Below are 24,962 nucleotides of genomic sequence, written 5' to 3'. Positions count from 1 at the left end.
TGCCCTCCTGGTCACCCTCGGCCCCAGGCCCCAGAAACGAGGCCGGAGGTCCCTGGACCCCTCTCCCCTGATGCCCAGTCCTGGGGTCCCCCTGCAGCTTCGAGGAGGGGTACCCCCCCCCCGGTGGCACTTCACTGGATCCTCTGTTCTGACCACACTGAAATCTGGGTGCTGCCCCTCTGAGAGCGCCCATCCCCGCCAAGGGCACCAGGTGGGGCTGCCACCGGGGGAGACCCCATCCCCAAGACCAGAGCACCCCAACCCGGACAGGACTGTCAGCACCACCCACCCGTGTGGCCAGGGGACGCCGGCCTGGCCTCACGCCTGAGGCTGGGCGGCGGGGAGTCTGCCCGCTGGCCCCGGGGTGCCCACTTCCTGGGGTGCCTGGAAGGAGCCGCAGTCTCGTCTCCTGCAGAAGCCCTTGTCCTCGGGGTGCTGGAGGAGGGGCCTGGGTGGGGCTGGGGGGCCCTGGGTTTCGGTGGTTGGTGCGGGGACTGGGAGAGGGGAAATGGAGCCCCATGCAGGGGAACAGCTCACACGCCTTATGTAACGGTGAGCTCACTGCCGCGCCTGCCAGGAATGACGGCCGGAGGGCGGGAGGGGGCCTGCAGGGGAGCAGAGAGGGGCCGGGGCCTGTGCAGTGGAGGGGCTGCCCGGATGCAGGGCATGGTCAGGCCCCCCTTGTCGTCCCCCCGCCCCACTGCTACCCAGATGCTGGCAGGACCTCGATGTCAGAACCACGGGCCTGCTGAGCCACCCAGGACCCTCTGGGGAGCAGCTCGGAGCCTTGTTGGGGGGGAGTCGGCTGCCCTCTGATCCGCTGCTCCCGCCTGGGGGGTTGGGGAGGGGTGTGGTTCTGCTGCTCTGGGGTACCCTAACCCTTTCTCCCCTTCTGCCAGATGCCCGCCGTCCCCAATGCAAGCCTCCTCCCCTCAGGGCTGTGGGGTCCCCCGCCTCCCCTGTGACAGCCCCGACCCCGAGGCCAGCCCAGCCACCCTGTCTCAGGAGGGGAAGGGGCTGCAGGCAGCTCCCGGGGCTGAGGGTCCGAAAGCAGTGCCCCTCAGCCACACGGGCGCCCGCTCCCCAAGCCCCCCAACACGGAGTACCTACCTCCTGTGGGGGGATGGGCTGGGGCCCCAGCCTCCTCTCCTCAGACCCTTGTCGGGTGGGCCCCCCACTCACTGAGGGCCCCTGGCAGGGAAGGGCAGTGAGTGCAGAGTGACAACAGTGAGGGGGCCTGGGCCAGGGCACAGGAGGCCAAAGACGGTGCTGGGCATGGGGCGTGGGGCAGCCCTGCTCCCAGGAAGGTGGACAGCGCTGTGGGGAGGGGGCGCCCGTGGGGGAGGGGCGGCCAGGGCGGGGCTGGGGCGGGAGGGGCGACTCCTACATAGAACTGGAGGTGGACCTGCGGCCTCACTGGCTGCTGGGGGGTAAGGTGGGTGGAGGGGCTCTGGGGTCCCTGGGGCCGGTTCTCGGGGCACCCCCTGATCCCCGCCCACTCCCAGAGCCTGCCTGTGCCCCCCGCTGCAGGGCTCCTGCCTGGTTCCTGTGCCCGGGCCCGTGTGAGCGGCCGCCCTGAGCCTGGCCGGCCTGGCTGTGGACCTGGGATGGTGCCAGCCCTGGGCGCCTGGAGGGCAGAGGCCTGAGGGCTCAGAGCTGGCCGGGCCTGCTGCCCATCTGACCTGACCCGGCGACTGCGGTTACGGCTGCTCGCTGGGGCCTGGGGCCGCCGAAGGTGCAGGTGCAAAACCGCAGCGAGGACCTGCCCTCCGGCCCCAGCGTGTCCCCGGCCCCCCTGGCGGCACTCAGCAGTGTCCGGGGGGCCAGGGGACAGCAGGGTGCCCAGGCCTCGGCCCAGCCCCTGCCCCTCGGACCCCCTGCTCTACACAGAGGAGGGTCTGGCCGTGGCCCCGCTAGCCCAGGGCCATAGGGCACGGGCGGGCGGCCACCCTTTGATCGGCCGGGTGTGGCCGGAGCCCCGGGCAGCGCGGCCAGCGAGGCGCACATTCCGGAGCGGCACGGGACGCTCCAGGGGACAGGGTCCTGCGGGCGGGGGCGGGGCCGCAGGCCGGGCCCAGGCTCTCCGGCTCCTCCGGGCGGGCGGCCTGGCTGCAGTGACCCCAGCTGAGGACACGTCCCCAGAGCCAGGCCGGCAGCCCCCGGGCTGGAGCCCCAGGCCGGCGAGGCCTCCCTGTTCCCGCTGCTGCTGCAGGGCTGGCAGGGCTCTCCCAGGGGAAGGGGCACCAGAGCCGGCCTAACCCCCCCCACCCCCAGCCTGGGGCCTGGGCCAGGCCCCTCCATCCTGGGTGTGGCCCGGAGACTGGCCAAGCCATCCTCCCAGGGCAGCCCAGTGCCTGCCCGGGCCCCGAGAGGCTGGACGGCCCTGGCATTGCCCCGTCCGACGGCGTCCGCAGCGGAGGCCGGGCCGTCAGGTTGGCAGTGCCACGGAGCCCGGGGCTGGCACTGGACGGCTGTGCGTGGCACGGAACCCGGCTGCGTCTCCTCCTCCCTCCTCCAGGAAGCCAAGGGCAGCTGCGGGCGGGGCGGGCCCTGGGGTGCTGTCTGCAGTGGAGAGGCAGGGACCTGCGGGCACAGCCCAGGCAGGCACCCCACTGCGAGGCCAGCACCTGCAGCGCCCGGCTCCGGGGTGAGTCGAGCGGGACGCCCGGGCCCGGGCCAGGCGCTCTGCTTCCCGGCATCCCCTTTCTCCACCCCACGAAGCAGGTTTAGGCTTCGCGGTGGATGCCGGGACCCACGTGGGACCCCGGTCCGGCCCCAGCCCCCAACTCCCTCCAGGGGAGCCGACTCACACCCTCAGCATGTGGTCCAGGCAGCTGACCCCACAGAAGGTTCCAGGAAGGAGGGCGGTCCCTCCCGGCCAGAAGGGTCCAGGAGAAACAACAGTGAAGGCCAGCGCAGCCGGAAGCAGCTTTTCTGGCAACTGGAAAGCGCGGGTCAGCACAACGAAGGAACAGAGATCTGCTCGCGCCGGCTCGGCTCAGTGGACAGCGTCGGCCGTGGACCGAGGGTCCCGGTTCGCTTCCTGTCAAGGGCACGCAGCGCAGTGGCAGGCTGGGTCCCAGCGCGGGAGGCAGCCAATGGACGTGTCTCTCTCATCTCTCTCTCTCTCTCTCTCTCTCTCTCTCTCTCTCTCTCTCTCCCTTCCACGCTCTGCAAAAATCAAAGAAAATGTCCTCGGTGAGGATTAACAACCACCTCTGCAGTTCCCTCACTCGCAGCCCCGCTCTCTTGTTTTCCGACGCGGGAACCCCAGGCCGGAAAAACCTGGGAAAACCTAAGTGCGCCGCAGTGGTGGGTGGTGGTGGGTGGTGGTGGTGGTGGTGGGTGGTGGAGGTGGTGGTGGCCTGGCCCCAGTGCCCTCGTCATCGCACTTCAAACACTGTGGGTCCCCTGGACACCCCCCTTCACCGACGACGCGGGTGCAGAGTGTGTCCCCTCACGTCCCAGACTCTGGCGTTCTGTGGCGGGAATGTCAGTTTGTTCTCTCTTGCTATTTATTTTTAGTGTAGGGTACGGGTTTGTCTGTTTGAATTCTCACCCAGGAAAGATACACAGATTAACGAAGAAAATCATCCCAGAACGAACCCAGGGGGAGGGCATCCTTGTGCCGAGTCTGCAGAGGCCCCCACGCCCTCCTGGTGCTATACCTATACCTGTATCTATACCTAGTGTATCTATATCTTTATCTATATCTAATCTATATCTATATCTATATCTATATCTATACCTACATCTTTATCTACATCTACATCTATATCTATATCTACATCTATATCTATATCTACATCTATATCTATATCTACATCTATATATCTACACCTACACCTACGTCTACGTCTATATCTATATCTATACCTACACCTATACCTACACCTATATCTATATCTCTACCTATACCTATATCTATACCTAGTATATCTATATCTTTATCTATATCTATATATCTACACCTACACCTACACCTACACCTACACTTGTATCTATACCTATACCTATATCTATACCTAGTATATCTATATATCTATACCTATGTCTATATCTATATCTATACCTAGTATATCTGTATTTATATCTATCTTTTATTGATTCCAGAGAGGAAGGGAGAGGGAGAGAGAGAGAAACATCAGTGATGAGAGAGAATCATGGATCAGCTGCCTCCTGCTCACCCCACACTGGGGATTGAGCTGCAACCTGGCACGTGCCCCGACCGGGAATCAAACCCCGACCTCCTGGTTCCTCGGTCGACGCTCGACCACAGAGCCACGCCGGCCGGGCTTTCAGCCGCCTCCCGTCCGATTCTCCCCCAGGTGTGTTCTCGCTGCTCTCCCTTGGACCACAGCTCCCGACATCGCGAGCTGCCTGGGGCTCTCCCCCAGCACCCTCACCCCCACCCTGCTCTCTCCGCCCACCTTCCCAGATGGGCACCTCATCCCTCGGCCTGCGCTCTACTCCAGCGTCCTCAGTGCTGTGCCCCGGGCCCCGCGGGCCCCGCCGAGGCCGCCCTCTATTTCTCCTGGGTTGTTTGCTGCTTTAGGTTTTGGCGGGCGGCTTCTCCCTGGGCCTGTGGCTGTCCCTCCCGTCTCTCAGGCTCTGTGACTTGGTCGAAGGCATCCTGTCCTCCCTGTCACCCTGACCTCCGTCCTGGCCTGGCTGGCTGCTCCCCGGCTCCACCTCCAGGCCGAGCGAGGGCAGTCCCCAGGTCCCTCCGACCCCTTCCTGCACTGACAGCCCCTTCTCAAGCCGCCCTTCAGAAAGGGCCTGTGACCTGCACTGACCCCGTCCTGGCAGCTGTGAGATGGCCCCACCAGTGGCTGCTGATCCCCCCCTTCCCTCCGCTCCCCCGCCCCGCTCACCTGGGGCTCAGGTGCCCTCCTGCCTCCCGCCCCTCAGAGCTCCCCCTCCCCGCCCGTGTCTTCCCAAGGCGGGGGAGAGGGTGTCCTCTGGTCGGCCTGGCGATGGGCTGGGCAGGGCAGGTCCTCGCCGAGGTGGTTGGGGTCGCAGTGGGGGCTCCACACGTCCTCTGTGTCAGCTCAGGCCTCGGTCGGTCGAGGGCCCGAGGGTAGGACTGGCCCCTGCTGGGCCGCTCGAGCTCAGTGAGGCCGCCCACACCAGGCCTCCTCCCGGCACACCCTGAAAGATGTGCTCTGCCCTGGCTGGTGTGGCTCAGTGGATAGAGCATCGGCCTGCGGACTGGAGGGTCCCAGGTTCGATTCCCGGTCACGGCAGGTGCCCGGGTTAGACCCCCAGTGTGGGGCGTGCAGGAGGCAGCCAACCAATGGTCTCTCTCATCATTGATGTTTCTATCTCTCTCTCCTCTCCCTTCCTCTTGGAAGTCAATAAAAATATATTTTTAAAAAAGACGCCAAAACCGGTTTGGCTCAGTGGACAGAGCGTCGGCCTGCAGACTGAAGGGTCCCAGGTTCGATTCCGGTCAAGGGCATGTACCTGGGTTGTGGGCACATCCCCAGTGGGAGTTGTGCAGGAGGCAGCTGATCGATGTTTCTCTCTCATCGATGTTTCTAACTATCTCTCTCTCCCTTCCTCTCTGTAAAAAAATCAATAAAATATATTTAAAAAAAAAAAAAAGACGTGTTTCGTGTTTTCCCACAGTTTCCAGCTTCCAGAAGAGTTCCAAGAACAGCACAGGAGCTGCCCCACCCCAGGCGCCTGACAGTGGCCTGCACCCCAGACAAGGGCGCCGCGCACCCCGTCCCAGGCTGGGCCCCGGCCACAGCGAGGCTTCCTGGTGGTCCCGTTAACGCCCTCGGGAGTCAGGCGATCCCTGGGCCGCACGTGGCGCTGGGCCTTCCTGCCTGCTCCGTGCCCACTGGCCCAGAACATTCCGCGACCTTTCCCTGACTGCCGGGCCCTGACACTTTCCAGGGTTCCGGGCGCGTCCTGGACAAAGTCCCCGCGTGGGCGTCTGAGGTGTCGTCAGGGGGAGAGGCCGGCGGTGCCTCTTGGCAGGAGTGTGGTGGTCGTGACGTGGGGGGCGGGACCGAGGCTGACCCGGTGGCCGAGGGCACCCATCCCGGTGGCCCGGTGACGGCGCGCTGCCAGCGTCTCCCCTGGGTGCCCGCGCCTCTTCCCTCTGTGACTAATGGGAACCTTGCGGGAGCAACTTCAAAACTATGCAAATAGCTCGTTTCTCACCACACCTTCAGCGTATGAACGCATTTATTTTATTTGTTTATTTTAAATATATTTTATTGATTTTTAAAAAAATATATTTTTATTGATTTCAGAGAGGAAGGAAGAGGGAAAGAGACACAGAAACATCCATGATGAGAGAGAATCATGGATCGGCTGCCTCCTCCAAGTCCCCGACTGGGGATCAAGCCCACAACCCGGGCCTGTGCCCTTAACCAGAATCGAAACCGGGACCCTTCAGTTCGCAGGCTGACGCTCTATCCACTGAGCCAAACCGGCCAGGGCTATTTTATTGATTTTTTTAAAAATATATTTTATTGATTTTTTACAGAGAGGAAGGGAGAGAGATAGAGAGCCAGAAACATCGATGAGAGAGAAACATCGATCAGCCGCCTCCCGCACATCCCCCACTGGGGACATGCCTGCAACCCAGGTACATGCCCCCGACCGGAATCGAACCCGGGACCCTTCAGTCCGCAGGCCGACGCCCCATCCACTGAGCCAAACCGGCTTCGGCAATTTTATTGATTTTTTTACAGAGAGGAATGGAGAGTTAGAAACATCAATCAGCTGCCTCCTGCACACCCCCTACTGGGTATGTGCCTACAACCAAGGTACATGCCCTTGACCGGAATCGAACCTGGGACCCTTGAGTCCACAGGCCGACGCTCTATCCACTGAGCCAAACCGGCCAGGGCCATTTATTTTATTTTTATATTTCTTTATTAATTTCAGAGAGGAAGGGAGAGGGAGAGCGAGATAGAACATCAATGATGAGAGAGAATCATTGATCGGCTGCCTCCTGCACGCCCCCTACTGGGGATCGAGCCTGCAACCCGGGCATGTGCCCTGACCGGAATCCAACCCGGGACCCTTCAGTCCGCAGGCCGACGCTCTATCCCAGCCGTGGGCAAACTACGGCCCGCGGGCCGGATCCGGCCCGTTTGAAATGAATAAAACTAAAAAAAAAAAAGACCGTACCCTTTTATGTAATGATGTTTACTTTGAATTTATATTAGTTCACACAAACACTCCATCCATGCTTTTGTTCCGGCCTCCGGTCCAGTTTAAGAACCCATTGTGGCCCTCGAGTCAAAAAGTTTGCCCACCCCTGCTCTATCCACTGAGCCAAACCGGCCAGGGCTGAATACACTTATTTTAATAGATATTTGCCTCTGCGTGGACTTGTGCTTTCCTATTTTATTTCCTGGTGATGTTCAGTGAGCTTTGGTTTCCCTTGGGAGTCCGGGGTGGGGGGCTCCGTGCCCTTTGACCGGCCCTGCCCTGCTGTGGGCCCTCGGTCCCTCCTGGCACCGGGACCAGCCGTTTCTCTAAAGAACTCTGGTTCCTCTCTTTTTTAATTTATTTTTTAAATCCTCACCTGAGGATATGTTGTTTTTTAAAAACTGATTTGGAAGGGAGAGAGAGAAGCATGGACCGGCTGCCTCCCACACCCGTGGGGATCCAACAGCCCACGTCTGTGCCGACTGGGAATCGAACCCGAAACCTCTCCGTGTGCAGGACGATGCCCCCACCAGCCGAGCCTGGTTCCTCCCAGCAGAGGATGGAACGGAGAAACCAAGACGTGGTTCTGGTGCGCTCACCGCGGCGGGTCCGCCCTCGGGGCCTCTCCCTGGACACAGCTACCGACTGTGCGGGGGTTTGTACCAGCATCCACGCCTGTGGCAGTTCCATTTGCTCATAAATATGGAGACACGTTCATGGCGAATTCCAGCGCAGAACCACATGGTCCCATGCGGTCCCCGGGTGTGAATTCCCAGCTCGGCCCGCGAGGAACCGACTCTCCTCCCCTGAGCCGTGCCCCTTGGCGCGCTCTCCCTGCTCCTGGGGCTGTGCCCTCCCGCTGTGCCCAGGCCCAGCTCCCCGGCCGGCCGGAGGGTGACAGGCCACACACACACACACACACACACACACACGCATGTGCCCCGCCTGGCTGCGTGTGCGGGGATGGCCTCCCAAGTCAACCGTCTGCACCCTCTGCGTGTTGAGGCTGCTTTTGGTGGAACCAAATGAAGACAAAAGTCTTTTCTAAACTGTTAAGATCATGTTACTTGAGAACATTTTTTCAGATTTAAAGTTTTAAGACAATATCTTTTTTAAAAAAATATGTTTTATTGATTTCAGAGAGGAAGGGAGAGAGAAAAAAAAACACCAATGAGGAGAGAGAATCATGGATCGGCTGCCTCCTGCACGCCCCCCACTGGGGATCGAGCCCACAACCCGGGCCTGTGCCCTGACCGGGAGTCGAACCCTGACCTCCTGGTTCATAGGCTGACGCTCAGCCACGGAGCCAGGCCGGCCGAGCTGAAGACAATCTTAGCACGTTCCTGACAACGGGGGTTTGTGCCCGGCTGCACCCAGTGTCTCCTCTGCTGCTCAAGGTGTAGGGAGCAGGGGCCGCTGGGAGCCCGGAGGTCGGAGCCGCCCGCTGCCGCCCGCCGGGGGCAAGCTGTCTGGGACCCTCCGAGAAGCTGCGATCCAGGCCTCTCAGCCCGTTTCTCCAGCTGGGACTTGAAGCTCCTCCCCAGGCCAGAAGCCCCGATCTGGCCGCACCCTCATCTCTCAGTCCGGGCCCCAGAAGCCTCCTGAGCCTGCAGGACCCCCTCCGTCCCCGCAGTGCGGTCCATCCTGTGCCGTCTCCCGGGAGGAGATGGAGAGAAGCTGGTTGGCCCCAGGCCCCGGCTCATACCTGCAGGGGCTAAGCTACCGAGTGAGTGGGCACGGCATGAGCAGCTGCCCACACCCACCCGCCAGGCGAGGGCCTGGTCCCTGCCTCCGCCCTCATGTAGCTGTGCCTGGGCCCTGACCCTCCACCTGCCGGATGGTGCCTGGTCCGTGGTCCTGACACGGTGGGAGGAGTGGGCTGCTGGGATGGGCTGCCGGGGCGCAGGCCAGCAGGTGGGAGCGCCCCCACCAGGCTCGGGGCAGACAGGGCCTGGCCGGCTCCACGCAGACACGCTGCCCTGGTCCTGGCTGGGTGGGAGGGCTTGGCTGCTCCAGAAACTTCGACACCTTATGGGAGGAGGCCTCCACTCTCACGGGGAGCAGGTTTTGAGAGCAGCCACATCCCCCCCACCCCCCACCGCCCCGTCCTGCATCTCAGGGCCCTTCACACCTGTCCCCAGCACCCCTCACACCCCCGCTGGCTTCACTCTGGATCCTGCGGCTGTGGGGAGTGTTGGCCCTCGGCTGGCTCTTCCTGGGGCCCCTCCCCGGAGCCCTGCAGAGCCCGAGGGTACGGAGGGAGGGGGGCAGGAGCCAGCACAGCCCACTGCGGAGCGGGTAGCGCCCAGCGGTCCGAAGAGGAGGAGGAAGTCCTCGCTCGGCCAGGAGGTCGGGGTTCAGTTCCCGGTCCAGCCTCTATGCAGACCACCCTCTCTCAGCTCCAGGTTGCCCGCTGTCCAGGGTTCCAGTCCACGGGGCAGGGACAGACGGTGTCAGCTGCAATACAGGTGTTTTCGGTCCAAGTGTGGGCCAAGAGAGTGATTTCTGAAAAGCCCCTTCTCTTTGGCTTTTATTTAGTTATTATGTTATGATGTTTTTATTTTTTAGGGAGAGAGGAAGGGAGAGGGATAGAGAGATAGAAACATCACTGATCGGCTGCCTCCTGCACTCCTCCCCCCCCCCCCCCCCCCCCTCTGCTTCCTCAGGGATGGAGCCCGCAACCCGGGCATGTGCCCTGACCGGGAATGGAACCGTGACCTCCTGGTTCTTAGGTCAATGCTCACCCGCGGAGCCACGCCGGCCGAGCGTCTTTGGTTCTTAAACCCCGCTTCCCCAATCTCATATTCGCGCACAGAGAAGTCATGGGAGTGACGACAGCATTCATCATCCCCAGGGCGCATGTTTGGCGGGGGGGGGGGGAGGGGGGAAGGGGGGTTCACGTCCATGGTGGGGAGCAGTCTGGTTTTCAAACATGGAGCACTGCACCCTGAACCTCAGACCCCAGGGCCACCCCGGGTGCCTGCTGGGTCTGCGGCCAGGAAGGTGTGTGGTCACCCGCCCACCCGAGCTACCTGCCTCTCCAGAAACCGGCCTGCACCTCAAGGTCTGCAGAGGTGCCCGGTCAGTGCCCTGGGCAGGCGCTGCCCCCAGCAGTACTGGTGTGGGGTCTGGTCCGTGCCAGCCTCCACTGGGGCGGTAGGAGCAGGTGACAGGCTGAAGGCCACCCAAGCGGAAGTGGGTGAGGCCCCAGGGCCTCTGCCCAGCAGGCAGGGTCCCCAGGCCCCCCAATGCCAGGCTGGTGTGGGTGCCCTCCTGGTGTGGAGAAAGAGGTGCTCCCGTCCGGCTCAGCTGGACTGTCCTCCTGTCCTCTCTCAGGATGAAAACGGCCGGGACTGCTTGGACTTCAAGCCCCCACCCCCAGGCCTCCGGCGCCCGCCTGTCCAAGTTCGGGTCCCTAGTCCTCTGCCCCCAGGACCCAGCCAGGGTGGGGGATGGGCCACGTCCGGGGGGCTGCGGGGCCCGATTCCCGAGGACCCACCCTAGGCCTGGCCCTGGCCGCACCCTGGCCAGCACCGGGCTCAGCTCCCGGGTGCAGGACCATCCATCCCGGCCCCACCCCGGCCCCTGGAGCCCGCTGTCCTGCGCGGGGACAGCTGGGAGGCCACGCTGCTGCCTGGCGGTCCCGCTGGCCGTGGGGGCGACCCGGGTGCAGGGTCACGAGGTGGTGGGTGCTGCTTGGGCCACACCCCTGGGGGTAGGGGTCCCTGCCCGGGTCTCGGGGTGTCTCCACCCTAACGTGTCAGTGGCCCTTATGGTCCCGTGGCGCCCTGTCCGATGTCGGGCCTTGGGTCCTACTGCGTGGAGGCCGGTCGTGTGTGGGATCCCGGGCCGTGTTCGTGGCGTCCCCGTCGCGTCGCGTGTGGGGAGCTGGGCTGTGTGGTGCGTTTGCAACCCCGTCACAGAAGGGGTCGCGCGGCGTGCGGTGGGGCCGCGCGGTCCCGTCCCGCCCGCTTCCCCGCTGGTTTGCGGTTGTGGCGGGGCGGCGTGTGGGTTCCTGGGCCCCGGCGTCGGGACCGGAGCCCTCCCAGCCGCGCAGGAAGCGGCCTCGGCCGGAAAGGGGGCCCCCCCCGGCGCCGCCGCCGCCCCCGCCGAGCGGCCTTCCGGAGGGCGGGGCCAAGAGGAGCCGAGCTGGGTCGAGTCCCAGGTGGGCGGGGCCTAGAGGAGCCGAGCGGGGCCGAGTCCCAAGTGGGCGGAGCCGAGAGGAGCCGAGCGGGGCCGAGTCCCAGGTGGGTGGGGCCGAGCGGGGCCGAGTCCCGGGCGGACGGGGCCGAGTGTCAGGCGGACAGGCCCGAGCGTGGCCGAGCGCGGCCGAGCGGCACCGGCGCGGGCGGGGGAGCGCGCGTTCCTGGAAGAGCCGGCAGTGGGGCGGTCGCATTCCTGGCCGGCGCTTGGCTGAGGCGGACGCGCGGCCCAGACGGCGCGCGGGGCGGGGCGGCGGCGCGGCGCGGGGCGGGGCGCGGGGCGGGGCGGCGGCGTGAGCTCAGCGCCCGGCGCTCAGTCCGAGCCGGAGCCAGCCGCGGGAGGATGTACGCCGTTCCCCGCGCTACCGCCGCCGCCGCCGCCGCCGCCGCCGCCGCCGCCGTGCTTTGAGGGCCGCCTCACAGGCGCTCCGCCGCCCCGGAAGCCGCGCTCGCGGGGGGCGGACGGGCGGGCCGCGGAGCCGGCGCGGGCGGCGGGGTGGGCGCGGGCAGGGCCGGGCCGGGGCGGCCGGCGGCGGGCGCGACGCGGCCGGCCAGCGCCGCCGGGACGAGCCGGGCGGGCGCCGCGCGGTGGGAGGAGCGGGGCGGCGGCGGCGCGCCGCGCGAGGACGGCCCGGCGGGCCCCGCGCCCGCGCCCCCGCTCCTCCCGGGCCCCTCGGCCTCGGCCACCGCGGCGATTCGCGCCTCGCGGCGCCGGCACCTGCCCGCGCGCCCCCCGCGTGCCCCGGGCCCGCGAGCGTTGGCGTTGGCGTTGGCGGCGCGCGCAGGGGCATGCCCCGCGCCTAGGGCCCGGGGGGCGCGCGGGGGGCGCGCGGGGGGCCCAGGCGGCGGGCGCGGCGCGGGGCGCGTGGATGTGGCGCCGGGCCCGGGCGGCGGCGGGCTCCAGCGGCGGGACCCCTTCGCCCCGCCCGCCTTCCCCTTCGCGCCCCCGGGCGAGGCCGCGGCCGTGATCGTCCGGGAGCCGGCGGCGGGGGGCGGCCGGGGCCGGGGCCGGGGCCGCCGCCGGGGCGCGCGGGGCGGCGGCGGGGGCCGCGGGGGCCCCGGCGCACGGGATCGGGAGCGGCCCGTGGAGTCGGAGCGCACCATGGAGGCGGCGGCGGGCGGTCGCGGCGGCTTCCAGCCGCACCCGGGGCTGCAGAAGACGCTGGAGCAGTTCCACCTGAGCTCCATGAGCTCGCTGGGCGGCCCGGCCGCCTTCTCGGCGCGCTGGGCGCAGGAGGCCTACAAGAAGGAGGGCGCCAAGGAAGCGGGCGCGGCCGCGGTGCCGGCCCCGGTCCCTGCGGCCGCCGAGCCGCCGCCCGTGCTGCACCTGCCCGCCATCCAGCCGCCGCCGCCCGTGCTGCCCGGGCCCTTCTTCATGCCGTCCGACCGCTCCACCGAGCGCTGCGAGACCGTCCTGGAGGGCGAGACCATCTCGTGCTTCGTGGTGGGCGGCGAGAAGCGCCTGTGCCTGCCGCAGATCCTCAACTCGGTGCTGCGCGACTTCTCGCTGCAGCAGATCAACTCGGTGTGCGACGAGCTGCACATCTACTGCTCGCGCTGCACGGCCGACCAGCTGGAGATCCTCAAAGTCATGGGCATCCTGCCCTTCTCGGCGCCCTCGTGCGGGCTCATCACCAAGACGGACGCGGAGCGCCTGTGCAACGCGCTGCTCTACGGAGGCGCCTACCCGCCGCCCTGCAAGAAGGAGCTGGCCGCCAGCCTGGCGCTGGGCCTGGAGCTGCGCGAGCGCAGCGTGCGCGTGTACCACGAGTGCTTCGGCAAGTGCAAGGGGCTGCTGGTGCCCGAGCTCTACAGCAGCCCGAGCGCCGCCTGCATCCAGTGCCTCGACTGCCGCCTCATGTACCCGCCGCACAAGTTCGTGGTGCACTCGCACAAGGCCCTGGAGAACCGGACCTGCCACTGGGGCTTCGACTCCGCCAACTGGCGGGCCTACATCTTGCTGAGCCAGGACTACACGGGCAAGGAGGAGCAGGCCCGCCTGGGCCGCTGCCTGGACGACGTGAAGGAGAAGTTCGACTACGGCAACAAGTACAAGCGGCGGGTGCCCCTGGTGAGTGTCCCCACCGGCCTCGGGGGAGGGCGCGCGCGCGGGGCGGGGCTGGGGAGAGGGTGGGGGCCGCCGCCTCGGGCAGGGGCCCTGTCTCTGCAGGCTGAGACCTGCGCGCTGCCTCTCCCCCACGGCTCAGGGTTTTGCTTTGTTTGAAGGAGAATCGGGTTCGCTTTAGGGTCCCCCGGATGGTCCTGTAGCTGGGCAGGCAGGCCCCCTCCTGCCTGACCCCTGGGACTTAGCCAGCCTGCCTGGCGTGGAGGGCCCGGCCCGGTGGGTGGAGAAGCCCTCTGGCCCCAGCAGCCGCCCAGAAAGGCCGGGGAGGGCAGGCCTCAGTCCTCAGGACGCCCCTGCCCAGAGCTCTGGGAAGTTAGACCTGGGCTGGGCCCCGGGCTGGAGCCCTGGGCCAAGGCCTGCCTTCCTCTGGGTGCCTCAGGGAGCGTCCAGACCAGGTGGGGGCAAAGGGCACTGCCAACCCCAGAGCTCCCAGGCCCCAGCCGGCGGGACTTGGCCGGGCCGAGCCTTTCTGTGCCTGGAAGTCCTGGGAGACGCTAACAGACGGCCCGTGTCCTGGCACCCTGGCAGGGGGCCGAGACTTGGGGACTCCAGCTCTGTGTCTCCCTGGGCCTTCCAGGGAGTGAACCCAGAGTCCCCGCGTGAGGGTGCGGCCACGAGCACGGGGCGCCAGGCCGCAGCAGCGGGCACCCCAGGCCGAGAGCTCCAGTGGCCTGTGGCTGGCAGTTTGTTTTGGAGGCGCCCATGTCCCTCTCCCTCTGTCTCCAACGCGGGAGGGCAGGGCGGGGAGGGCCAGGCCGGCGCTGCTGTGTGTCTGTCCGGGGACATTTGTGGTCTGGCCCCTCCCGGGACCGCTGGACACTGAACGCATTACCCAGGTCCTCACTAACTTCTCTTGGCATCTGCCCCCTCCCCACGAACCTGCAACTTTCCTTTCACATTTCCAGGCTTATTAAATCGCACACAGAATGCTGCCCTGGCTCAGCTATTCTTGGAGGCCTAATTAATTCAGCTATTGCATCAAACTTCTTTTTCTGAATCTGTGAATAGAGGCTCCCGCCTGATTTTCTCTGGGCGCCCCTCCAGCGGAGTGTCAGTCTTGGGGAGCGGAGGAGGGGCTGGGGAGAAGGAGGGCCTGCCGCGTGTGCGTGTGCAGGGGCGTTTCTGCCCTTGCCAGACCAGTGCCCGGTGGCAGCTGTTGGCAGACTACGGGTTTGCCGGGGGGCAGGCAGGAGGGTCTGCCCGGGTGTGCTCTGGGGGTGCCGGTGGGAAGGCTGCCGGCAGGGCCCTGTGTTGGAGACGGAGTTGGCTCTGGGTGGCCTGCGGGGCCCTCCCTGGGACTGGGAGCCTTTCCCGTGTGGGGTGGCTGCACCCTGGACAGCCAGCGTGGCCCGAGGGGGCCCGTGTGCAGGGTGGGTGGGTTCTGGCCGCCTGGAGCTGGCGGGCGGGCGAGGCCACGGCAGGCCCCTCACCTGCAGAGTGGACAGCAGAGGGTGTTGTCTGGCAGGGCGTGTCTGCATCTGTGTTTGTGTCCGAATCTGGGTCATGTGTGTGTTTGCGGTCTCCTGCTGTTCTGGGGTTGCCGCTGTCACAGCCACGGCCGGCCTGGCGCCCTGCACCCCGTGCGGGTGTCCTCCGCTCAGGCTCAGGGAGGGCGCGGCTGGGGCTTGCGGCCCAGGGCTGTCTGGGGAGACGAGCCACAGACAAGTGGTCGGAGCACACTTTCACTCTGGCCATCTCGACAGATGGCCAGCGCTGCCCCTTCTGCGTCAGTGACCTCCCCAAAGCCGCTCAGAAGCCGCGTGTGCGGATTTAAAAGACTCTCCCAAGTGGTCGGCCTCCAGGCCTAAGTGGCAGCCCAGCTCTGTCCTCACAGTGGTGGCCTGGGCCTGAGGTCTGGCTGTCTGTTCACGTGTCCCCCGTCTCTGCCGGCCGCACCTCCAGGGGCTCCTGCCTGCCCTCCTGCTGTCCCCCACCACCACCCCTCACCCCGCCTCTGGGCTCTTCCTGCCAGCCTGGCTCCCTTGCCCTGCTGCCGTGGCTCTGATGGCACCGTTGGGAGTTTTGGGGTGTGTGGTCCCCTTTAAATCTTCCCAGCACAGCCGTGTGCTTGTGTCTACACGCCAGGGGCACCACGTGAGGAGGAGGGTCTCAGCCTGGGGGTGGGGGACCCACAGCTGCCCAGGCTGTTTGCTCTGGAAGGAGCCGCCTGGGAAGACCCTCCCAGCGCCTGCCCATCCCCGCTGGCCCCTCCCAGCGCCTCTGGACCGCGTGTTCATAGGAGGTGTTTTGATTTCTTCACTTCCTTTGTAGCTGATTTTAATGTTTTTGATGTGCCGAGCGTGCGGACAGAAGGCAACAAAGGCGCGGCTGGCACTGCTCTCTGCAGGGGACAGGGCTCCCCTGGGGCGGAGGGTTCTGGGAGGAGGAAGTGCGTCCCGGGTGTTGGCGGCCAAGGTGTCGCCAGGTCTCCTGCCAGACGGACGCTTAGTCGGCGCTGCCGTGCCACGGGCGGTGGGAGGGGTGGGTGACCTTCCTGGTGCTCCCAGGCCCCGTCGCCTGCGCCCTCCGCCTGCGGCCCAGCCGTGGGGGCTGGTGGTTCCTGTGGTTGCCGGGTGGAACCGAGCATGGGGCGGGGGCCAGCTCCGGGCCTGGAAACCCTGGCGCAGGCTGATGCCTCTGATGGAACAGGTCCCGGCGGGAGGGCTCCCCCGCCTGCTGTCCGTGGGCGTCCGCAGTGGGCAGCTGGTGGGAACCGCACGGCCCGCACTGCCGTGTGACCCCGGGCGTGCCGCGTGGCCTCTGTGCCTCGGTTTCCTCGCGTGTAACGGGACGGTGGCAGAGTGGCAGCTGATGTCTCGGGCGTTGAGGTTGAGGTGTCGGTGCCTCTGGGCGGAGACGTGCCGCGTTTGCTGCTGGGAACGGGCGCGCAGCTGAGGGCCTCGCCCGCTCTGCCTTCCCTCTGCCCAGGGCTCGGCCACCCCCGGGCTTGTCCAGTGGCGCCTGGGCGACGTTGGCTGGTTTTAGCGGCGCAGGTGCAGGTGCTGCCGGAGAGGAATCCTGGCGCTGGGGTGTGGCGAGCGCTGCCCTCCGCGGGGGCCCAGGCGCTTCCCTTTCGGGGACAGCAGGGCGGAGCGCTGCGCCCCTGGGGCCCCAGCAGGGCTCCTCGGAAGTGCTGTCCCTCTGTCCTTCTGACACCGAGTTCCGGGAGGCTCTTCCCTGCAGGGTGGCCCTGTCGTGTGGCCGACGCGTGTTAGGCCCACGGGCCCGCGGGGTGCGGCGGGAGCGCCCACGGCTGGACGGTCTGTTCCAATGGATGCTGTTCTCCCTGCGCCGGGACTGGCGTCTTCCTGGTCCGAGGCCCTGCTCCCTCAGGCAGAAACCGGCCTGCGGCAGCCTTGAGCAGCCTGGCATCTCAGGATCCCTGTTGGGGGTGACTGTGGCTCTGAGGTGCGGAGGCAGGGGGTGCGGGGGGCCTGGGGACCTCTGAGCTGGAATTCCCACGGGGAGGGCGTCCCATCAGGTGGAGCCGCTCTGGCCAGCGCGCTCCCTCCAGGAACCCGCCTCCTCGTGGGGCAGCTCTGCTCCCCCAGGGCCACCCGGACTGGCAGAGGTTGCGAGGGTCCCCTGTCCCTGTGTCCCCTGGTTTGCTCTGTTTTTGTGGGTTCCGTGGTGATTTCCTGCTTCCAGACGGTTGGCTGAGAAGGTGGGGTGCCATCTCGGGTGATGCTCTGAGGGAAGGCTCCTGCCCCCCCTCCCCCCATGCAGGATGGGTCTGTGAGTCAGTCTGGACATTAGGGTAAAGGTTGCGGGGTGTCTCCTCAAACGGGGAACAGCAGCTGGTCTGCCCTGCGCCCTGTCATTGGCCGTGGAGCCGGGGGAGGCGGGGCTGCCTGGTGTCCGTCTGTCTGCGCGAGCAGCGGGTCCGTGGTCCTCCGGGAGCGGCCGTCTCCTGGGTCCAGCGCCTTCTCTGGGCTGGGCCGGGCCCCTGGCCCTCTGGGGTCTGTTTCCCTGACGTGGGCATCCCGCTCGGGGCAGCCGGTCACTGAGCCGCCCTCGGCCCCGGGAGCGTGGGGCGCTGAGAGGAGGGTCGCCGCCTCGCCGCCGTGGGCTCCGCATCCTCCCTGCAGCGGCTGTGCCTCGGCGCTGGCCATCGGGAGAGGCAGACGGGACCGGAGGGAGGAAGCGTGACCCCAGCCCCAGGCGCTTCCGGGCCTGCACCCGGCCGTCCGTGGGAGGTGTCGGTGTCTGTGGCCGGCGGCCGGCGGCCGACTGCGGCCCGGAGACTGTTACACAAGCAGCAATAATGCGGCTCCTCCGAAGGATTGCGAAAGAGGGAGGGTTTCTCCCCTGGAAGAGTTATGCAAGTTTCAACTGAAATGTTTTTTAAAAGTTTCTTTGTTTTGACTCAAAATACAGAGGCTGGATTATTTCCTTAAGGTCAGCGCGAGCTGCGGGAGGAGACCGCGTCCTCCTTCCTGAGGGCCCGTCCCCTCCTGGCCGTCACCAGGGCCGGGCGGCGGGCGGCGCGTTGGGATGGCGGCGGCAGTGAGATGGTGGACGGGCACGCCTTGTGCTTGTGAACCGGCTCAGACGCGGGGGGCGGGCCCGGCTCGCAGAAGGAACAGGAAGTCATTGCACGGGAGCGTGTGGGGTGTGTGGCCGGCGGCTGTTCGTGGGAACGGGGTGGCCCCGGCCCCCCCAGCCTCCCACCTGAACGCGGGGGGCGGGGCCCCACGAAGACCAGGCTGGGCTCCTGCAGGTGACGGTCTGCTCAGGACGCACCTGGCGGCCGGTGGGCGAGGAGCGGTGGCCGCTCTGAGGAGGGGGACAGGGCTCTCCAGGAAGAGGGGGCTCCCCAGGAAGAGGGGACTCTCCAGGAGCCCTGCCCTCGAGCGGCCAGCCCTGTGGTGTGGGCTGTGCCAGGCTGGCTGTCTCTCAGGCGGCATTGCTGGGGCACTGGCGAGGAGGGGCCAAGTGAGGTCAGGGAGTCTCCACCACTTGGCTGAAGGAAGGACCCAGCCCTGGCCGGTGTGGCTCAGTGGATAGAGCGTCAGTGTGAGGGCTGAAGGGCCCTGGGTTTGATTCCGGTCAAAGGCATGGACCTCCGTTGCAGGCGCTGGCTTGCGGCAGCCAACCGGTCCTTCACATCGATGTTTCTGCCTCTCCCTCTCCCTTCCACTCTCTCAAAATCAGTGGAAAAATACCCTCAGGCGAGGATTAACAACAACAAAAATAAAATGAAGGACACAGTCGGGCATGAATTTTAGAGGAAATGGTGGGAACCAGAGTGGATGGGGCACCTGCTGGGCCACGAGTGGGCTTTTGGGGGGAAGGGGGGTCACTTTGGCCTGAGCCCGGGAGACCCAGGCTCTCTTGGCGGTGGGCATTTGCGCCTTCCCTATTTACTTGTGAGACTTACAAAGATTCACAGGAGCTGTCACTTCTTGAGTTGGGAGCATCGATAAGAATCCAGGAAGTTTCGGCGACTCTGGGCGCCCAGCCCGCCGCGGCCTGGTTCTCCGATGGTGCGCTTGTGGTTGTGTTGTGGGCTTCCCCGGGTGTGGGGGCGGGGGACTTGGTCACAGCTGGGCCCCTAGTTCCGGGGCCGGATAAACACCCGTCGAGGGGCTCACGGAGGCATGAGGTCGTTGGGGTCTGTTAGCAGCTCCGCTGTCGACGGCTGGAGAGGGGAGGGGGCGGAGAGCCTTTCTCGGGGTGCAGAGGGGGCGTTTGGCAGGTGCCTCTCCTGCCCTGTGCGAGTTTTGAAGAAGATGGCTCGCTCAGGTCTGTCTGTGTGGGGCACTTGGAGGAGCCGGGGCCACCCGACACGTGCCTGCCGCCTGCCGAGTGACGGCGTCCCCGCCGTGGCCCTGCCTGGCCCAGCCTGCGAGGTGCCCGCCCTGGCTGGGCTTCCCCTGGGACATGGGCCGGTTCCTTTGAAAGAAACATTTTTTGTTGAAAACAGGCTTCCTGCTTGTTGCAGAGAAACGGGGCGGCGGGCAGGGCAGTGGCGGAGGGAGGTCGCTCAGGGCGCAGGCAGGGGAGGCGGCGCAGTGGGCACCTGGTCGGGCGCATTCTGCCCCGAGGGTGGGCGAGGCGCAGCTGGTCTGAGCCCCCGTGTGAGGTGGTGAGTGGGGGTGAGCCACCGATGGCCGCTGAGCTGTGTACCCCCAGCCCCAGGGTGGAGACCCCCATGTGTGGGTGGCACCAAGGACCCGGCTGACTGTGCCCGAAGCAGTCACGTGGGGGTGGGGTGGGGGGCGCATGGTGGGGACACCCACCAGGTGCCGGCTTGTCCGCGTGCCCACACCTCTCTTCCCTGCCCAGGAGGAGCTGTCGGCTGCTGGGTGCGACGCGGTGTCTGGGGAGTGGTCTGGAGCGATGGTCTCCAACCCCCCACGTTCCCCAGCGGGGGAGGGCTCCCCCAGGCCTCTCCCGGCCACGCACCCACGCTCTCTGAGAGCCGCTCGCTGAGGGAGGGCGCGTGTCCAGAGGCTGAGGGCCGATCTCGCCTCGTGCAGTGACCCTGGGTCAGGAAACGGCCCCAGTCCCGTAGCAGCCCACGTCCTATGGGTGGGTGCACGGCACTGACAGGCACCAGGGACACCCCCCCCCCCCCCAACGCGCCCACGGTGCCTGGATGGCCTGCTAGAACCTCTGGTGGGGGTGGCGCCACCGTTTCCCTGGGCAGCGTGCCAGCTTCTCCTGCACAGCCCGTCTGCATCACCTTGGTGCTCCGTCCACCATCCCAGCCCGTGGCACTGTTTTGCAGCTCAGGCCTGCGGGTGATGGGGGGCTGACGCCAGGCTGTCTCCTCCCCTTTGTGGGTGCTTGCTTCCCTGTCTCCGTCTCTGCAGAGCTGGTGGCACGCGTGGCCCTCCTGCTCGCGGTGGTGCTCACGGTTCTGCTGGAGGCTCTCTCGTGGGGTCCCACGGAGCTGCAGCCGTGGTGCGATGCCCTGAGGCTGCGCTTCTGCCTGCCCGGCCGTCTGGTTTCGTATGAACTCGCGGCTACACTTGCCCGTCGGAGCTAGACCTGTGCAGGCCCGGGGGTCCCGCTGCGGGGAAAATGCCAATTCTGTGGACAGTGGGTGGCAGAGCCGTGGGTGCTGCGCTGAGGAGCAGGTGGAAGCCCGGCCGGGAACGGTGGCGTGGTCAGGCCGGGTCCGAGCAGCCCTGGTCCCTGGGCCCAAGGACTGGCAGGGCCTTCCCTGAGGAGTGAGCCCACGCGCGTTGGGCTCTGCTGGGCTGAGTGCCACCCGGGCTGGCGCTTGCTTGTGGAAGGTCAGCGTGGCCATCTGCACTATGACCCGTTGCCACGGAGGGTGAGTGGGTCTCCCGTGGCAGGGCTGGCGCTGGGCAAGCACGCAGAGCAGCCCTGGCAGGCGGGGGACCCGCGCCCGGAGGAGGAAAGGGCCTGTCCCAGGTGGGGAGGTGGAGGCAGGCGTGCTGGGCAGCAGGAGGTGCCGTCAGCACACTGCACCACAGTGGGGTCTCCGAGCGGCCATGCCCACCGGGGGGAGGGGACCCCTGCCTGGGGTCAGGCCCCTGACGCCCCAGACTCACCTGCCCTCCCTGCTGCTGCCCACTCCCTGAGGTTACAACTGATTTGCCCAAACCATTAAAAAAATTATGCTCCCCAAGTTGAATGATATGCAAATGTAGTCAATTAAGCGAGGGGATTTTAATTAGCAGTTTAAGTTCATGTGTGAAGTGCCTTGCCTTAATTACTTGACAGTTTTGTTGTAAATTTGCTAAGTTTTTTTTGCGGAACTATCAAAACTGTGATTTTCTTAACATCCTCGTGCGCAGTGAGTGTCGCCAGCCTGCCTGACCCTCGTTGGTTTTGTCTCAATTTACAAAGGTCTTTAAACTGTGGAAACGAGGTGAGCTGTGGGCTGCCTCACCGGCTCAGCGAGTGGGCGGCTGCTTGCCGGAGGCGGCGGGCGTGGCTGGGCCCGGGAGGGGAAGGGAGAGCCCTCCCCAGAGGGGCCCGCGGCCCAGGCCGTGGCCGGCTGGGAGCTGTGCCAGGAGGCCCGCCACGGAGCTCCCGAGGGTCGTCACCGGTGGGACCACCGAGGAGCATGGCCCCGAGCCCAGCGCCGGGAGCTGCGCAGTGAGGGGCCCTCGACCTGTGGGCCTGGCTCCTGGGCCCTGAGTGCACGCCGTGTCCCTGCTGCCGGCCGGGACCTGCGCGTCTCGATGCTCCATCTGGGCCACGCGAGCGGGTGTGCGGGGTGTGGGCTCGGGAGACGGGTGGCGCGCTCTGCTCGCCCTGGAGCCGTGGGGGGAGAGTCGGCTTTGATTTCCTGCGGCCGCTGTCAGCGTCTTGGGTTAGGGGTCCCTCTGTGGTTGGTCGTGCCCGGACATCATTGCCGTGGGAGCTGGTGCCGCTTGTGCTGCTTGTGTTTCCTCCAACGCGCTTGCGTCCGCGCTGATTCCTGTGTGTGTGGGGCTCTCCGTGACGCGGCCTCTCGCTTCCCTGTGAGCCCTGGAGGCTGAGGATGACCGGAACCGACCGCGGGCGGCCCACCCCGGGCCTGCTGTCCCCGTGGTCCCAGCGTCGGGGGTCCTGCTGGCTGTGGAAGCAGGTGGGAGGGAGGCAGGGGACCCTGGAGGGCTGGGGAAGGGGTGGCGGGCGCTGGCGGTGTGCCCATGGGCCGGGGCCTCTGCCGGCTGCTCAGCCTCCAAGGACATCACGGTGCAGGAGCTGTGGGCCCGTGGGCAAGGCCTCGCTGTCCCAGACGTCACCTTATCTCACCTGGGAACGTCCGTTACCCACAGTGCCATCGGCGCCCAGCAGAGCGCCCGGCCGTGTGTGGATCCGGATCTCAGAAACCCGCGTCTGCGGCTGCTGTGCAGTCGGGCCTGCGTGTGCACGTCGGCGGGCACGGCTCTGTGGGCACGCGTCCCCCAGCATTTCCACCTCCTTGGCATCGAGGCTCTGGGCCTCAGTGGACACCGAGGGCGCTGGTTTCTCTTGTCCCTGTAAGGGATGCCGACAGACGTCCCAGCCGGCAGCACGCGACAGTGCAAACGGCCAGCGCGGACGGTCAGTGTGGATGGCCAGTGCGGACGGTGTGGACGGACAGTGTGGATGGACAGTGTGGATGGTGTGGACGGACAGTGTGGATGGACAGTGTGGACGGTCAGTGTGGATGGACAGTGTGGACGGTGTGGATGGACAGTGTGGATGGTGTGGACGGACAGTGTGGATGGACAGTGCGGACGGTGTGGACGGTCAGTGTGGATGGACAGTGCGGATGGACAGCACAGACAGTGTGGATGGACAGCGCAGACAGTGTGGGGATGGACAGCCCGGACGGTCAGTGTGGATGGACAGTGCGGATGGTGTGGATGGACAGTGTGGATGGACAGCGCAGACAGTGTGGATGGACAGCCCGGACGGTCAGTGTGGATGGACAGTGTGGATGGTCAGTGTGGATGGACAGTGTGGATGGACAGCGCGGATGATCAGTGTGGATGGACAGTGTGGATGGTCAGTGTGGACGGACAGTGCGGACGGACAGCGTGGACGGTCTGTGGACGGTCAGTGTGGACGGACATCGAGGACGGTCAGTGGACAGTCTGTGGACGGTCAGTGTGGATGGTCAGCGTGGACGGTCAGTGTGGACGGACAGCGTGGACAGTCAGTGTGGACGGACAGCGTGGACGGTCAGTGTGGACAGACAGCGTGGACGGTCTGCGGACGGTCAGTGTGGACGGTCAGCGTGGACGGACAGCGTGGACGGACAGCGTGGACGGTCTGCGGACGGTCAGTGTGGACGGACAGTGTGGACAGACAGCGCGGATGGTCAGCGCGCTGTGCCCTGTTCCTCTCGGGGCTCCCTCAGGGGACCCCCTCCTCGTTGTCTCCGCGTGTCTGGGCCGCGCCCCAGGGTGGACGCCCAGGCCTGGTCGCAGTGCGTCTGTGCCCGGCTCTCCTGGGGGCTCTGGCTCCGGGGCGCTGGCCTTGCAGCAGTAGCCGCTCCCTTCTCCGTGGCTGCGTGTGAGCACCTGTGTGGAGCGGGGGAGGAAGATGGCGGGCCCGGGCTGGTTCTGAAGTGGGGGCCCCGGCTGGCGTCCCCCCGCAGGGCCCAGGTTGGCTACAGGGTCTCCCCCCCGCGGCGACCGCCAGGGTTGGGGCGTTCCTGGTGGGAGACGGTGGGCGGCGACCTCGCCTCACTCCTCACAGACGTGCAGTGAGTGTTCCTCTTGCATCTTGCGTTGTGGGCGACGGTGGGGTCGTCGTGCGGGTCTCTTCCTGTCACTTCGGCGGTGACCTGGTTAAGGCCCCGGGGGTTTCGGGGCACGGCCCCGGGACCGTCGTGCGTTGCTCAGTGTGCACTGCCCGTCGCGCTCTTCGTGGACTCGGTCCCAGGAGGCACGGGGCCTCTGTAGGGTCTGGATTTTACGTGGCACCAACTTGTTCTCTAAACGCGGGCCAGTCCCCAGGCCGAGGGGTTGCTGGGAAGCCGCCACTTCCTGCCCCACAGCCTGAGCGCCTGGCACCCAGGAAGCACCCCGCGTGTCCTGCGCCGAAGCCGCCGCCGTCCCACAGTGACCTCTGACCCCGTCACACAGTCCCCCTCCCCCGCCCTGCACCCGGACTCCAGGGCCCTCCCGGGGGCGGGATCACGCAGCCTCTGTCCTTCCGAGCCCGCCTCACGGCACGGAGCTCCTCCTGGCGCCCGGGGCGTGTGTGTCCGTCCGTGTGTCCGTTCGCCCATCGGGGGACGCTGGGCTGTGCGCACGTTTGGTCTTGTGAGCAGCGCTGCTGTGACGTTGGCGCCCGGGAGTGGAGGGCGGCTCGGTGGTGAGTCTGTCTAATTTCTGAGGAGCCGCCGCGCCCGTCTTCGTCCCGCCCGCGCCAGCGTCCGTCCCACCAGGGGCCCAGCTCTGATCTCCGTGTCTCGCCAGCACCTGCTGTTTGTGTGTTTGATGGTAGCCATCCTCGCGGCTGTGTGCTGGTGTCTCACTGTTGTTGTTTTAGTTTTTATTTATTGATTTAGAGAGAGAGGAAAGGAGAGAGAGAGAGAGAGATGGGTTTGTTCCGCTGATCGATGCATCGTTGGTTGCTTCTTGTATGTGCCCTGACCCGGGGTCGAACCCACAACCTTGGCCCATCAGGACAACGCTCTAGGCAACTGACCCCCCCCCCGCCCCCCCGCCCGGGGCCTCGCTGTGGCTTGAGCTGCGCCTGCCTGGTGGTCAGTGATGCAGAGCGTCCGGCCACGTGCTTACTGGCCGCCTGTGCGCGTTTGGAGAAATGCCCGTTTGAGCCCTTTGCCCTGCTTTGCGTTGGGCTGTATGCGCTCCCTGTGCATTGTGGGTATGAGTCCCACCGCATGTGACTGGCTGCTGTTTCGTGTGCCCACGTGTCGTGGCTCAGCCGTCCGTCTGTCGCTAAACCCGGCTGTGCGGCGTCGGAGGCAGGAGCAGCACTGAGCCGGGGCCCCCGCCTTCTTAGAATGAAACCCCGTGTGCCCGGGCCCTGCT

At 66.1% G+C, this 24,962-nt stretch overlaps 1 protein-coding gene across 2 annotated transcripts in view; it reads left to right on the top strand.

Moving 5' to 3' along the window:
* Positions 1-12,338: 12,338 nt before the first annotated feature.
* Positions 12,339-24,962, top strand: part of SKI (SKI proto-oncogene) — a 50,136-nt gene continuing 37,512 nt past the window's right edge. For both annotated transcript variants that reach the window (XM_059691538.1, XM_059691539.1), the window contains exon 1: positions 12,339-13,449. In XM_059691538.1, coding sequence (XP_059547521.1) covers positions 12,481-13,449 — 969 coding nt within the window. In that variant the 5' untranslated portion in view covers positions 12,339-12,480. The remainder of the gene's footprint in view (positions 13,450-24,962) is intronic.

The sequence above is a fragment of the Myotis daubentonii genome, chromosome 3, assembly GCF_963259705.1.
Source record: "Myotis daubentonii chromosome 3, mMyoDau2.1, whole genome shotgun sequence".
NCBI lineage: Eukaryota > Metazoa > Chordata > Mammalia > Chiroptera > Vespertilionidae > Myotis > Myotis daubentonii.
The sequence above is the reverse complement of the archived record's forward strand: the minus strand, read 5'-3'. Positions and strand labels throughout refer to the sequence as shown.